The 16,396-nt window shown below is 39.6% G+C and overlaps 1 protein-coding gene across 1 annotated transcript; it reads right to left on the reverse strand.

Moving 5' to 3' along the window:
* Window positions 1-9,504: 9,504 nt before the first annotated feature.
* LOC138895316 (uncharacterized) lies at window positions 9,505-10,455 on the reverse strand. The gene is made up of 2 exons (XM_070179994.1): window positions 10,102-10,455; window positions 9,505-10,050 (listed from the first exon to the last, which is right to left on the reverse strand). Exons 1-2 carry the CDS (start codon window positions 10,453-10,455, stop codon window positions 9,505-9,507), a joined length of 900 nt encoding a protein of 299 aa, XP_070036095.1.
* Between the last annotated feature and the right edge of the window lie 5,941 nt (window positions 10,456-16,396).

Raw genomic sequence — 16,396 nt, forward strand, 5'->3', positions numbered from 1 at the left:
AGTTTTATTTCTTAACTTTGCAATCTTAGTTTTAAAAATAGAAATAGAAACAAAACCAATTTGTGGAAGTGTAAATTAAGATAGTTCAAACTCACGTACTAGAATATATACTCCTAACTCCCATATAAACTCCCTGTGGATTCGATCCCGACTCTTTGTTGGATTACTATTATTGCAATCGACCATTTCATATGCTTGTTTTGAGGTGTGATTTGGACGAAATCAGTGGTGGTAGATAAAACTCTTAAACTAAGAGTTACACAATAAGTAAGAAGTAAAAATATATAATAAAAAAAAAAAAAAAAACATGCGCGAGAAGAAAAATGGTTCTCTGCTATCTTAACAAAAAATCACCCAAAAGCAACAATTGGACTCAATATATCCTCATAAAGTAGTTCAGAAATCGGTTGAAAAGTTCATTCTCGCCGGAAAGGAAAAGAGCTCAGCTCGGTGAATTTATCATCCACTCCTTACACAATGCCTATATACATACATACATACCTATATACATACATATATATATATATATATATATATATATATATATATATATAATAAAAGTGAGTTTTCATTTTTCTTGACCAAATTCTATTTGCATAATTCAAAATTATTTATTTTTTATTGATGTAAATTGAATTATTCTTGTCCCTTCGGACACATGATTATTAATTGTCACTTAGTTTTATAAAAATTATTATTATAAAAATATTATTTAAAAAAAGGGTAAAATTGTCACTTAGTTTTAATTGGGTAATATAGTAATTCAACTTTCACTTTTGGCTTTCCCACTTATAATATAGTATATGATGATTTATTTATTCTTCTCCCCTTTAATCCCCTTTGTTGTAACTATTGCTTTTTTGGTGACTCGAACTCACGACTCTGGGTTATAGGTGAAGGGTGCTGACCATCTGAGCAACCCTCTGTTGTCGGCGGGTTGATGTCTATTTGCTTTTGAAAATTGTTTGGTTAATGTGTGAAGCGTAATCGAAATTTGAAGATCTTCGAAATTTAGTGTTTATATTGCTAAAAATACATGATCCGTAAAATCTTGGGTTTATATTTTTTATAGTGAATCGATGAGTTAATCATTGATGGGAATGAAAAATCTTAAAAAATTCGGGAGGAGAAATTAGGAGGAAGAAAATATGGCGGGATATGGTAATAGTGGTAGAGAAGACGAAGGAGAAAGAAAAGAAAAGTGTCTAAAAAGAAAGGGAAAAGGTATGGAGTATTCAAATCAGTTCACGCGCCTAACGAAAGTTTGGAACACTTCTTTTGTCATGTCAGCATTTTGTATTTAATTGACATGCTTTATATTATGTTGGAGTGTCTAATAGGAACAAACTCTAGTTGAAGTGTTCAAATGAAAAATTATACCAATTTTAAGGGGTTCTCTCTCTCTCTCTCTCTCTCTATATATATATATATATATATATATATATATATATATATATGTACCAACTAAAAAGATAAACAATAGATTGACCGGCTATTTTTATAAAGATTCCACGGTAAAATTAGGTGGATCAAAACCCTTTTTCTCGCTTGTCATAACAGAGGGTGGATAGAACTAACCTTCAAATTTAATTGGAAAATATCTAAACTTCACTTCTTAGTAGCATAGGCGGACCTACATGGAGATGAGAGGGGTCACCAAAACCCAATATCCTCGGCAAAAATCGTATATATATATATATACATACATACATACATACATACATCAAGAACTCCTCAAATAATTTTGATGTGCCCCCTCAAGTAGAAAATCTGAATTGCTCCATTGGTTTAATAAGTTGCATTATGTCCTCCCTCACCAAAAGACCTCGGTTCGAGGCCCAACACCAGTTCTATTTTTTTATTTTATTTATTTTTCTCTTTGAATTCAACATAGTGTAGTATCCTCTATTTAGCGGTCAACTTATTTTTTTTCTTTATCTTTTCTAAGTTAATGAACAATAATTTAGTACTAATATCCACTGTTTTAAAAGGTATTTTCGGGGCGAGGCGTACCAAAAACGCCCTGGGGCGATGGTGTGGGGCGAAAGTCTCAAGAGGCATACACCCAACAATTTGGGGCATACGCCCGGACGTTCGGGGCGTACGCCAGGGCGTTGAAGGCGCGTGTTTTTAGTGAGGAGTAAGCCTCAGAGACTTTTTCAAATTAAAACAAAATTTGTTGAATAATTCCTTCATATAATACCCAAATTTTCAAAAGTCTGTTTGGTAATTACTCAAAGGTTTAAAAAGGAACTCAAAAGTATTAAATTTAAAAGTCAAGACCTTTTTTATTGATTGAAACCCTAATTCATGGTCTTTTCCAATTTTTTATCTTGTCCGCTAGTCTGCTAATATCTCCCAAAAGCAATAAATATTTAATTTTCTTTAGAAATACAAAGAGAACTATATTCTCCTTCATAGCAGCAAGTTCAAAGTTCAAATTGCAGGTTAATCATCATTTTTATTCCTCCATATATAAAACTTTATTCTTTTAGACTCAAATTACTTGTGCTTATAAGTAGTGTATAATAGATTGTTTTGATTAGTTTTTTTGTGGGGATGGAGTACACACACACACACACACATACATATATATATATATATATATATATATATATATATATATATATATATATATATATATCACATATTTATAGTTTTCTTCAATTTTTATGCAATTTTACCGTTTATAAATATTTACTGTCATTATATTATTTTATAAAATATTTTAAATTAAATACCTATGGGGCTTACGCTCCGTGCCTCGGGGCTTATGCCTCGCCTCGCTAAGGCATATGTAAAACGTCTCGCCTTACGCCCACGCCTTTTAAAACACTGCTGGTACCTAGAAGGGGATAAAATATTCCATTGGCAAAAAGCCAATCACCTTTTTATCCTTATATCTAAGTTTATATGCATTATCACTTTCTTGACATGTATAAAATTAAGTAATTCATCAAAAATTTCCCCAAAACAGTAATTAAAAACTCCAAAAATCCTTCTGCTTTCAAGGATCACTTCGGCAAAGTAGCAAACATCTATCGATTCAACGTGACTGAGACTCTATTTGGATTGCTTAATAGACCTTTAATCTTGATCTTATTTGACTAAATTTTTTTTTATATTTTTGAACATCCTTTCGGTCACTAACTCATATTCATTAAGTTTTTAAGGAGTTAGTGCGCCAAATTTTGTCGTTATTAGCTGACGTATCTATGTCAAAGATAGCGGTGCCCCCGCTACGCTCAAATCCTGGATCCGCTTCTGTTTAGTAGCATATATTAACATGAAATTTCTAATTGGCTGCCTTTAGTAGAATAAAATGAAAACAACAATTGGCTGCCTGCATAAGTGAAGCGGTAGGATTAATAATCCCAAGAAATGGTAGAATGTGAAATTATATTCCAATTGCATCAGTTTCAAGGTTTGACATCTCTTCTAATAAGTACAAGAGATCAAACAGAAGAGTAAATTTTATGAAGAAGAACATGCTTCCATGCTATTATGGAGATATGTAACATTTGCAGGCAAATTTTACTCCTTGTAAAGGGGGGGAACACATAAATTGAGGAGTTTGTTATTCTCCGTGTTATTTTTCCATATTCCCAAACACTACATATATTTCCTGGATCACATACTCCATGCACAGAGCACTATGTTTACTAATTTAATTTATTATTTCTTGAAGATAGAACAAATTACTGAGGACAATGTTGAAGGAAAATTAAAAATAATACTTGGCTTTGCATTTTACAATTTATAATGGTGAAATATTATTTCTTTTACTAGGGAATATGTTAAATTGTGTTTAGATGAAAATTTGACCAGCTAGCTCTTCATCTTTGGCTTTTCCTCTCGCTTTCTCTAAATGATCAATATTTACTACAAGACTGTAAAATTGATTTATTTTGGTTATAAATCATGATTATACTTTAGCATTTTCGAGATAGGAATGTCCAATAAAATTGTATATTGCAATGTGCTATGATTTTAAATATGAGGTGGCCGCAGAGTTTAAGAAAGATGAGGAAGCCATTAAAAATTTATGGAAGTTGGTAGGAGAGTCTCTCAGTAGAAAATACAAAACGACGACTATGAATTGAAGATATTTCAATACAAAAACTCTTAAAAAATCTACATAGACAAGTAACTTATGCTTATCCTATTGTGCTTCTTTTCTTTTTCGTTGTCAACGGTAGTAAACATTTGCTTTTGCAGATTGTTTGTTTTTATGAGTTTTTGTATTGAAATACTAACAATTAGCTTGAATTTATTGACAATTGTAAGCGTTTTCTATTTGTTTATTAAAAAGTATTAAGAGGTTGACTGAAAAATAGCACTGTACAATAACTAATCAGCAACCCTCGATTGGTTGAAAGGTACTCCGAAATTATAATTGTTGCATTTTTATGTTTGTACACTTGTAAATTTGAAAAGGAAATGAGTTTTAATCTTTTTTATCCTAGAGAACAATTAGTTTTTGAAATTAAAAAGGGAAATTGAGTAATTCGATTGAACATTAAGTCACATACTAATCAACTATACAAGGATTAAAATTAAATATACGATTAATGTTTATGCATGCAGTAAATAATATTCATTAATATGCAGTAAGGAAATTAATAAAAAAAAGTGATTATTTGCAAAACTTAATTATTTACTTTAAGCATATTTTTGTCTTTAAATAGTTTAATTTATACTATATGCATTTTTCTTATATATTTTTTTCTGCATAAAGTAACATAGATTTCGACTTAATTTAATGAAGAAAGTATTTGCTACCACCAAATTTTCTTATGCGGTTAAACAAATACAACACTAGTTATGCATCGATTATTTATTTTTATGCAAGTAACTAAGCACAGTATTATTTTATGGAAAGTTTTTATGTTAGAAACTAATTATATTAACACAACCAGCCAAACCACTCACTATGAATTTTAAATCAAGATAATGATGAATAATGGCATCAAATTTATGGCTAATATTTGGTTTAAAAGATTTTAATGCAACAGTAGAATAATCTGAAGCACGTTCCTTTTTGAAAGAAAAAGGTTGAGTTGACCTGTGGAAAACATGACTGGCAGTAATACGATGACACGTGGATAAACCCAAACATAATACGGCGTCTACATCGGAGGAGACAGCTGACGGAGACACCGGGAGTGAACCCATGTGTGAACACCACCATTCAACCTTTGACTTCTGGTCTCTCTTTCTTCTTCTTCATATTCTTTTTAAAACCAACGATTCGCTAAAAATGGTTGATTGAATGCCAGGGGCGGATGCAGTATGCTATAATACTAATGATTGGTTCAATTAAACCTCGTTAAAATTATAAAAATAGTAAATATAAACTCATAATTTTAAAAATATAATAAGCTCAATATCAAAAACTTTAAAAATTAAACTCATATATTTTAAATTCTGGATTCAGCTCTCTTAAATGCCATGGTTACAATAATAACGCAAAACTAAAAATATATTGTAATAACTCCCTGAATTACTACTAGAATTGGAGAGCATGTGCGAAGCTTACGCTAGTGAAAGCCCTCCTAAGTCCTAGCCGAAACAAAAAAAGGCCCAGTCACTTTGGATTTTATTTGACAATCTGTAAGTGGTTCTTCTTGCAATAAAACATCGCTTAGCACAACAATTTCTTTAATGGTAATAGAACAATCAATCGGGCAAAGGGATCGGCAGAAACAATTTTTTTTTTACCACGGTTCTCGAGCGTTATATTGTATAGAAAAAAATACGACATGAGTGGCCGCTTAAAGGAAAGACACTTGAAATGGAAGATAGGGATGGCCACCAAACATAGCTATTCCGCTTGTCGCCGAAAAGAATAACGATCATAAAAGGAGTATTAAATGCTTTGCACCCGGTAACATTTAATACAAAATATTTTGCAGCATTAAGGATGATGGCTCGTTACAAGAAATTTGGCATTTATGTCTAACGTTACATTTTCATTAATGGCCCCCATGATTGGCATTAAAGAAGAGCATGATTCTAGGATCTCCTTTCCTAGACGTAACTATAAATAGTGAGTTTTGTTATCATTGTAAGGGGATAAATTTTCTGGCTAACTTACACTACATTCTATACATCATTTTAATATAATTTTATTCTCTCGCTTTTGATCTCATCATTGTTGTGCCTGAAAACCCTGTTCCCGGACTCATAAGCTTTGTCGTTCCATCTACATTCTAAGGCTAAGTATTTTATATTTCATCAATTATTTTATTATCTTTTGGATCAAATTAATTTACTTGTCTAGAAACCACGAACAAATTCAACTGTACCGTTTTACGGGTAAACAGTTTGGCGCCTAGACAGCCGTGCGATTAAATTGATCCTTGCCTTTTTTACTAACGTGTTTGATTATTTTGTCTTCGCAAAAATCACAAAAAAAAAATGGAAGACAACACTATTAGTGGTACACGCAACCCTGAAACTCAAGGGGAACAACCTCATTTCGAGGATTCAATCAGTGACACTCGCAATGAGGGGAAAGGCGTCACACCGGTACATGACAGGCGGTACCCTCGACAGGTTCGGGAGGCAACTCCTGATGATGTTGATGAGGGGCATGTGGCGGATGCAGTAAGGGTCCTGCAAGAGCAGTAGTCAATCACTCTAGGTTCTCACGCGACATGATCAGGTTATAACGGAACTGAAACACGCGCTATCGGGTGCCTCAAATAATTCAAACAGGCGAGATCCAGTTCCTCCTGACGTTCCCGCAAACCAGACGACGCCGAGAGTTGATAATAACACTCTTAGGGGCGAAGTTGGCTCCGACGGGGCTGGGGGAGTAGATCCGGCCTCAACAACGAGAACGATCCGTTCAAGGATGAACTTTTGCGGTTCATGAAGGAAGTAAATGCCTGCATGGATCAAATCCCAGGCGCACCACTAATACTAAAAGGCCCAAACTCGAAGAAATATATTCAATTACCTTATAAGCCGAGCGCAGCCCCAAAAGTAATCTCGAAGCGGTTCAAAATGCCCGAAGTACCAAGTATGACGGAACTTCAGATCCACAGGAGCACATTACCACCTACGCAACATCAGTGAAAGGAAATGATTTGGCTCCTACAAAATTGATTTCTGAAAAATATTGGTGAGACTCTTACGGGGGAGCTTTAACGTGGTATCCATTATTGCCCGAGCATTCCATAGATTCCTTTGAGATGCTCGCGAATTCTTTCATCAAAACTCATGCAGGTGCCAGAAAGGTACAAGCCCGTAAGGCAGACACATTCAGGATCGCGCAGGGAGAATCCGAATTATTACGAGAGTTCTTTACCCTGTTCCAGAAGGAAAGTATGTTACTACCAGCAGTCCCGGATGAATGGGCAGCTGAAGCGTTCACCAAAGGTTTAAATCCGAGAAGTTCGGACGCTTCCCGGAAGTTGAAGGAAAGTCTGCTCGATTTTCAAGAGACGACTTAGGAGGATGTCCACAACCGGTACGAGTCGAAAATAAGGATCAAAGATGATCAGGTTGGCTTTCCATTGTCGACCAAAGGACGGGAGAAGGATAGAGAAAAAAATGAAAGATGATATGGACACGGATAGACGGACTTCGTTGCAGTAGCTTCCAGACAGCAGACAAGTTCACTATTGATAGAAGGACCGATCGTGGCCGGAACAGCAGATCGCTATAGGATAGAGAAATCTCGGGGTTGCGAGATTCTTCTTACCCAAAGTTGTCAGAGTATAAATTCAAAGTCAGTGTGGTGGAGTTAGTATCAACCATGAGAAATATCAAAGAGGCACGATTCCCAAAACCTATGTTCATAATCTGAAATTTCCCACCGACGGGACCGTGATGGCGCCTAACATTTCACTTGCTAGGCAAGCCAGCGTTAGAGAATCATTAAACTAATTCCTTATTTCCATTTAGTAAATAACAATAATTAACTAAGATGAAATATAATAAGTACGGAATACTATAAAACTTTATTAATTACTACCACCCGGATCTGGAGTCACAATTCACGAGCATTCTAGAATTTACTACAAGTAATAGTCTGAAAGAAATACAATTGTCTGAATGAAAGAAAACAGTAGGATATAAAAGATAGATGGGGGACTTCAAGGTCTGTGAACGCCGACAGATTTACCTTGAGTCTCCGGACAGCGGACCAATAGCAAAATCTCGATCAACCTGAGCCGATACCAAAATCTGCATAGAAAGTGCAGAGTGCAGCATCAGTACAACCGATCCATGTACTGGTAAGTGTCGAGCCTAACTTCGGCAAAGTAGTGATGAGGCTAGGACAAGACACCCACATATAACCTGAACAGTATAATCATGCTAGTGGCAACAACAATAAATAAAGAAATAATGCAAAAATAATGGGAAGGGGACATACGATGGGGGAATACAATATAAAGAGTGAGAATAATGAAAAGATAGAATTAAACCGAAAATTCTTAAACGAATTGAGCAAATAAAACAGCAAAGGAAAACTGCACGGCATCACCCTTCATGCTTTTACTTTCAACCTCACCAAATAAATAAATAGAACGACACGGCATCACCCTTCGTGCATTAAACCTCTCATAATATACACGGCATCACCCTTCGTGCTTTATCACTCACAAATCATAGTACGACATCACCCTTCGTGCATTAACTCTCACATATCACGGCACGATATCACCCTTCATGCTTTACACTCTTCCTCACAATATAAATAATGCATGCACGGCATCACCCTTCGTGCTTTACACTCCTCCTCACAAATCACAGAATCAATAACAACGGATAGATAGGAGTATCACAAAGAAACCAATATTTTACCCATAATCAATAGCACAATGTAACCTCAACCTTGAATCAATATTTGAAAGTTACCAAATCTCAGTGAAACTAGATATAAGTCACCCAACATTTCAAATAACCCGCTAAGCATGGATAATAGAATTTAAGGCTACAAAATAGACAAGAATAGAATTTCACATGCTATGACTTGACAATGGCGCATAGATGCTCGTAACCTCACCTATACATCGTGTATAACAACCAAACATGTAGCAAATAAACACATAATACATATTCCCTCAAGCCAAAGTTAGATACGACACTTACCTCGATTCGCAAGTCACTCACTGCTCAAGTATCATTTTTCCTTTAGAATTCACCTCCAACCCACTCGTATCTAGTCACAAATAGCTTAATACTATCAATTATTGCTAAAGGAATCAACTTTAATGAATAATTACAGATTTCCCAAATTTTCCCCAAAAAAGTCAAAAACCGACCCCGGGCCCGGTTGGTCCAAACTCGAGGTTCGGACCAAATTCCGTTTACCCATTCACCCCTGAGCCCGAGTATGTAATTAGTTCTGTAATCCGACCTCAAATCGAGGTTTCAATCCCCAAATTTGTAAAATTCCCAATTCCCCCAAAATCCCAAATTTCTACCCTTAAAGAACAAGATTAAAGACTAGGAATTCAATAAATGATGATGGAAATTGAATAAAACAAGTTAGAAAGTGCAAACCTGTGATTGGGTGTTGAAATCCTTCTTCAAATATCGCCCTAGGTCGAGTTCTATGGAAGAAAATATGAAATTTTGAACAAATACCGTTTTGAAGTCAGTTTTTAAAACACTGGACAGGCCTTTATCGCGATCGCGAGAGGCATACTGAGTAACAGTCATGCTACCCTGCTGGAGAAGCTCGAACTGACGACGGCGCTCCTCTCTAGTAGTGATAGGCAGAAACTTCTCCAAGAAGAGATGTAAGAACTGATCCCAAGTAAGAGCAGGCGACCCAGCTGGTCTAGTCAACAAATAATCCCTCCACAGCTTCTTGGCGGAACTAGTCATCTGGAAAGCAGCAAAGTCGACCCCATTGGTCTCTAATATACCCATGTTCCGAAGAACCTCATGGCAGCTATCAAGGTACTCCTGGGGATACTCTGAAGGAGCACCACTGAAGTGAACTGGGAAGAGCTTGGTAAACCTGTCCAACCTCCACAATGCCTCGGAGGACATAGCTGCCCCATCAACGGGCGGTGCTGCAGCAACTGGCTGAACTACCCCAACTGGATGGGCTACTGGAGTTTGAAACTAGGGAACCACCTGCTCCAAAGTGTGGGTGGTAGGAGTCTGGGCTCCTCTTCCAGCCTGAGATATGGTTGGTGCCATGGGGAATGCGCCAGTCTGGGCTACACTCTCCAGAAAGCCCACTAATCGGACCAAGGCATCCTGAAGTACCGGGGTAGCAATAAACCCCTCTGGGATCTGAGCTGGTCCTGCCGGAACGGTCTGAGCTAGAGTCTCCTCATCGAACTCTACCAGAGGCTCCGCAGCTAGAGCTGCTGCTAAGGCCCTGGGCTGAGCCCTGCCCCTGCCTCGACCTCTGCCCCTCCTAGAAGCTACTACTGGAGGATCCGACTGCTGATCAGCGGAAGAAGCAGTACGTGTCCTCACCATCTGCGAGAGAATAAGAATAGAAGAGTTCAATCAGTATTGGGATAACAAGAATCGCATGACAGAGTTGAATAAAAGTGAACTTGTTCCTAACTTTATAGCCTCTGGGAGATAAGTACAGACGTCTCCGGACCGATTCCCCAGACTCTACTAAGCTTCTCCGTGAATTGTGAGACCTAAGCAACCTAGTACTCTGATACCAACTTGTCACGACCCGAAATTTCCCACAGAAATACAGCGGTGGATTGGGATGTCAGGGGTCTGACAAGAGACCTCGTCATTCCGGTGAGTTCAGCGGTGCTTCATCTAGAGGAAGGAGTACTTTTGGTATAGGCCATCCTCCCAGGCTGTTTCATTCAGCGCTCCAAGCATCCCACGGTGCCTCAGGTGCTCGTGGCCCTCAGATGCATTATTCCGACCAGCTAGCCTACGGTGCACCAACAGCTCCTATTAGTGCACCTCCACTCCAGAGTTATCAGGGTGGTTATTCAGGTTGACATGGTCAGTTTCAGGGTTAGCAGTCACAACAACCGAGGTTATGTTATACTTGTGGTGATCCGAGGTACATTGCTGGATTTTGCCCTCGAGCAATGTGCAGCTCACAGCATCAGAGTTCTCGTGCCATGGTTCCGGCACCAGTTGCTGCACCACCTGCTCAGCCAGCCAGAGGCAGGGGTCAGTCAGCCAGAGGTAGAGGCCAGACTGTTAGAGGTAGAGGTCAGGCCGTTAGAGGCGGAGACTAGCAAGTTAGAGGTCATCCCAGAGACGTAGTTCAGGGTGGTGGGGCCCAGCCCCGATGTTATGCTTTCCCAGCCAGACCTGAGGCTGAGTCATTTGACGTTGTTATCACATGTACTGTTTCAGTTTGCAGTAGACATGCTTCAGTTCTATTTGATCTGGGGTCTACTTACTCATATGTGTCATCTTACTTTGCTTCATATTTGGTTCTGCCCCGTGATTCTTTGAGCACCCATGTATATGTGTCTACGCCCGTAGGGGATGCTATTGTTGTAAATCGTGTGTATCTCTCGTGTGTGGTCGTTATTAGAGGTCTTGAGACCAGTGTAGACCTTTTGCTCCTCGATATGGTTGATTTCGATGTTATATTGGGCATGGATTGGCTGTCACCTTACCATGCTATTTTGGACTGTCTCGCCAAGACGATGACCTTAGCCTTGCCGGGGTTGCCTCGATTAGAGTGGAGAGGGACTCCTGGCCACTCTTCCAGCAGAGTTTTTTCTTATATGAAGGCTCGGCGTATGGTCAAGAAGGGGTGTTTGGCCTATTTGGCTTATGTTCGTGATTATAGTGCTGAGGTTCCTTCTATGGATTCTGTGCCTGTTGTCCGTGAGTTCCCTGAGGTATTTCCTGCAGACCTGTCGGGGATGCCACTCGACAGGGATATTGACTTTTGCATTGATCTGGTTCCGGGCACTCAGCCCATTTCTATTCCGCCATACCGGATGGCCCTACCAGAGTTAAAAGAATTGAAGGAACAGTTGCAGGATTTACTTGACAAGGGCTTCATTAGACCTAGTGTTTCTCCCTGGGGTGTGCCGGTTTTGTTCGTGAAGAAGAAGGATGGATCTATGAGGATGTGTATAGATTATCGGCAGTTAAACAAAGTCACTATCAAAAACAAGTATCCATTACCGAGGATTGATGATTTATTTGATCAGCTTCAGGGTGCCCAAGTGTTTTCGAAGATTGATTTGAGATCTGGCTACCATCAGTTGAGGATTAGGGCATCCGATGTCCCTAAGACAGCCTTTCGGACGCGGTATGGGCAATATGAGTTTCTGGTGATGTCATTTTGGTTGACCAATGCCCCGACATCATTTATGGACTTGATGAACCGAGTGTTCAAGCCTTATATGGATTCATTTATGATTGTGTTTATTGATGACATCTTGGTATACTCCCGCAGTCGGGAGGAGCATGAGCAGCACCTCCGGATAGTGCTCTAGAATTTGAGGGACAGTCAGTTGTATGCTAAATTTTTGAAGTGCGAGTTTTGGTTGGATTCAGTTGCTTTCTTGGGTCACGTCGTATCAGCAGAGGGTATTCAGGTGGATCCTAAGAAGATTGAGGCAGTCAAGAACTGGCCTAGACCCACTTCATCCACGGAGATCAGGAGCTTCATGGGTTTGGCGGTTATTACCGTCGGTTTGTGGAGGGGTTTTCATCTATAGCAGCCCCGATGACTAGGTTGACCCAAAAGGGTGCCCCATTCAGATGGTCGGATGAGTGTGAGGCGAGCTTTCAGAAGCTCAAGACAGCCTTGACTTCAGCACTGGTGTTGGTATTACCATTGGGTTCAGGATCTTACACGGTATATTTTTATGCCTCCGGTGTTGGGCTCGGAGAAGTATTGATGCAGGAGGGCAGGGTGATTGCATATGCGTCTCGTCAGTTAAAGGTTCATAAGAAGAATTACCCTGTTCATGACTTAGAGTGGGTAGGCATTGTTCACGCGCTGAAGATTTGGAGGAACTATCTTTATGGCGTGTCGTGTGAGATTTTCACGGATCATCGCAGCCTTCAGTATTTGTTCAAGCAAAAGGATCTCAATTTGAGGCAGAAGAGGTGGTTGGAGCTATTGAAAGACTATGATATCACCATATTGTATCATCCCGGGAAGGCCAATATGGTGGCCGATGCTTTGAGTAGAAAGTCAGCTAGTATGGGTAGCCTTGCTTATTTTCCAATCGGTGAGAGGACGCTAGCTTCAGATATTCAGACTTTGGCCAATCCATTTGTGAGGTTGGATATTTCAGAGCCCAGCCGTGTTCTAGCTTGTACTGTCGCTCGGTCTTCCTTGTTTGAGCATATCAGAGATCGACAGTATGATGTCCCTCACTTGATGGTCCTTAGTGACACAGTTCGGCATGGTGGTTCCAAGCAGGTTACAGTTGGAGATGACGGTATTTTGAGGATGCAGGGTCATGTATGTGTGCCTAATATTAATGGGCTTCGTGAGTTGATCCTTGAGGAGGCTCATAGTTCTCGGTATTCTATTCACCCGGGCGCTGCCAAAATGTACCAGGACCTGCGGCAGCATTATTGGTAGAGGAGGATGAAGAAAGATATAGTTGCTTACGTGGCTTAGTGCTTGAATTGTCAGCGAGTGAAGTATGAGCATCAGAGACCCGGTGGTTTGCTTTAGCAGATGGAGATTCCTGAGTGGAAGTGGGAGCGTATCACTATGGACTTTGTTGTTGGACTCCCACAGACTCAGAGGAAGTTCGACGCCATGTGGGTTATTGTGGATAGGCTGACTAAGTCAGCGCACTTCATTCCTGTGGCAGTTACCTATTCCTCAGAGTAGTTGGTAGGGATTTATATTCGGGAGATCGTCCGTCTTCACGGTGTGCCCGTGTCTATCATTTCTGATCGAGGTACGCAATTTACCTCACACTTGTAGAGGGCCGTTCAGCGTGAGTTGGGTATGCGGGTTGAGTTGAGCACAACATTTCATCCTCAGACGGACGGGCAGTCCGAGCGTACTATTTAGATCTTGGAGGATATGCTCTGCGCTTGTGTTATAGACTTCGGAGGATCGTGGGATTAGTTCTTGCAACTTGCAGAGTTCGCCTACAATAACAGCTACCAGTCGTGCATTCAGATGGCTCCCTATGAGGCATTATATGGTAGGCGGTATAGGTCGCCAGTTGGGTGGTTTGAGCCGAGGAAGGCTCGGTTGTTGGGTACATATTTAGTGCAGGAGGACTTGGACAAGGTCAAGATTATACAGGATCGACTTCGTACAGCTCAGTCCAGGTAAAAGAGTTATGCCGACCGTAGAGTTCGTGATGTGGTAGTAATTAATACAGTTTTATAATATTCCGCACTTATTATATTTTATCTTAGTTAATTATTGTTATTTACTGAATAGAAATAAGGAATTAGTTTAATGATTCACTAACGTTGGCTTGCCTAGCAAGTAAAATGTTAGGCGCCATCACGGCCCCGTCGGTGGAAAATATTGGGTCGTAACAACCTATGAAATATGATCCCAATCAGAGGGATCCCAATTTATAGTGTGAATACCATGGCACTAACGGCCACCGGACTGGGGACTGCCGACACCTCCGGGAAGAAGCGGCAACACTGTTAAAGAATGGCCACCTCAGAGAATTCTTGAGTGACCGAGCTAAAAACAATTATGGTCGGAACAAGGGCGACGCGGAAACCTCGAAAGCAGGAGAAGAACTCCCATGCCAAACGATCAACATGATCTTCGGAGGAAATGAAATAACAGGGGTACCTTTTTGGCAGCGAAGAAGACAAAAGTATGGATAACTGATAATAAAAGGTTTCCGAAAGACGATATCACATTTACGGACAAAGATGCAGACGGATTACTGCTACCGCACAATGACGCACTGGTAATTTCTTTAAATGTGTTAGATTTTAAAATTAAAGGTGTTTTAGTGGATCCCAGAAGTTCAGCTAATATCATACAATGGAGAGTACTGGAGTAAGCTAAACTCACCGGAAGCATTATCCCGGCAACGAAACTCCTTGCTGGATTCAACCTTGCAAGCATGACAACTCAGGGAGAAATTTTGCTGCTCACGAACGCTGAGGGAGTAATGAAGACAACTCTCTTCGAAGTGGAAGATGGAGACATAGGGTATAACATCATCTTGGGATGACCATGGCTGCACGAGATGAAAGTTGTGCCTTCAACATATCACCAATTGTTTAAATTTCCAACATCTGAGGGGATTAAACATATAAGGGGTGATCAACCGGCGGCAAGAGAAATGAATGCAATTTTGGTCTCCAGTACCAAAGGAAAGGAACGTGCGGCATAGCAATTAACGGAAGCGGCACCTGCCCTCGAACCAGATGAAGTTAGCCCGAGGACAGAAGAGTCGTAACAATACCAGGTACCAAGGTATTTTCAAGTACCAGAAGAGACGGACGCGAGGAAGTCCATGGCAGAAGAACTAGAGCAAGTTGCGTTGTTCGAAGAATTCCTAGAAAGAAAATTCCATTTGGGAATTGAACCCGGAGCTCAGGTATGCTTTTATCGAATCCCTTAAAATTAACGTTGATTGTTTTTCATTTTCGCATGATGATATGACAAGAATCTCGACAAAGGTAGCCACCGTACACAAGTTAAGTTTGGATCCCAACATACCTTCGGTGAAGAAAAAGAAACGCCCTATTACTGAAGCAAGGAATAATTCGTCAAAGAAGAGGTAACCTGTTTACTTAATATTGGTTCGAGAGGTAAGATATCCGGACTGGTTAGCCAATATAGTAGTAGTTCCTAAGAAAAATAATAAATTTTGCATGTGTATAGATTATAAAGATCTTAATAAGGCCTGCCTGAAAGACTCATTCCCATTGTCAAATATCGATCAAATGATTGATACCACGGTCGGGCATGAGTTAATGAGTTTCCTCGGTGCTTATTCAAGGTACAATCAAATAAAAATGAACCCAGAAGACCAGGAAAAAACATTGTTTATAACGCATTTTGGTATATATTGTTACAAAGTGATGCCCTTCGGGTTAAAAAATGCCGAAGCCACTTATCAACGGCTCGTGAATAAGATGTTCGAAAAACAAATTGTAAAGACTATGGAAGTATATATAGACAATATGATTGTAAAGTCTTTGAATACAAGTGACCACCTGAAGCATTTGCAAGAGACATTCGACTTCCTGAGGTAGCATAATATGAAGCTTAACCCCGAGAAGTGTGCTTTCGGGGTAAGTTCAGGTAAGTTCCTAGTGTTATTAGTCTCACAATAGAGAATTGAGGTAAATCCTGACAAAATCAAGGCTATAGAGGACATCCCGGATCAATTGTCTAACGTAAAAGAAGTCCAGAGTTTCACAGGGAGATTGGAAGCGTTGAGCAGGTTCATTTCCCCTTCATCGGAAAAATGTCATCGCTTCTTCGCACTACTCAAAAAGAAAAACAATT

This window comes from Nicotiana tomentosiformis, chromosome 7 (assembly GCF_000390325.3).
Source record: "Nicotiana tomentosiformis chromosome 7, ASM39032v3, whole genome shotgun sequence".
Taxonomy (NCBI): Eukaryota; Viridiplantae; Streptophyta; class Magnoliopsida; order Solanales; family Solanaceae; genus Nicotiana; species Nicotiana tomentosiformis.

Excerpts from the sequence above, each read along its gene's own strand:
- LOC138895316 (XM_070179994.1), bottom strand. The coding sequence starts at position 10,455 with ATGGTGAGGACACGTACTGCTTCTTCCGCTGATCAGCAGTCGGATCCT. Across the intron at positions 10,051-10,101 it reads CCACCCACACTTTGGAGCAG|CCAGTTGCTGCAGCACCGCC; the intron begins GTGGTTCCCTAG and ends GGGGTAGTTCAG.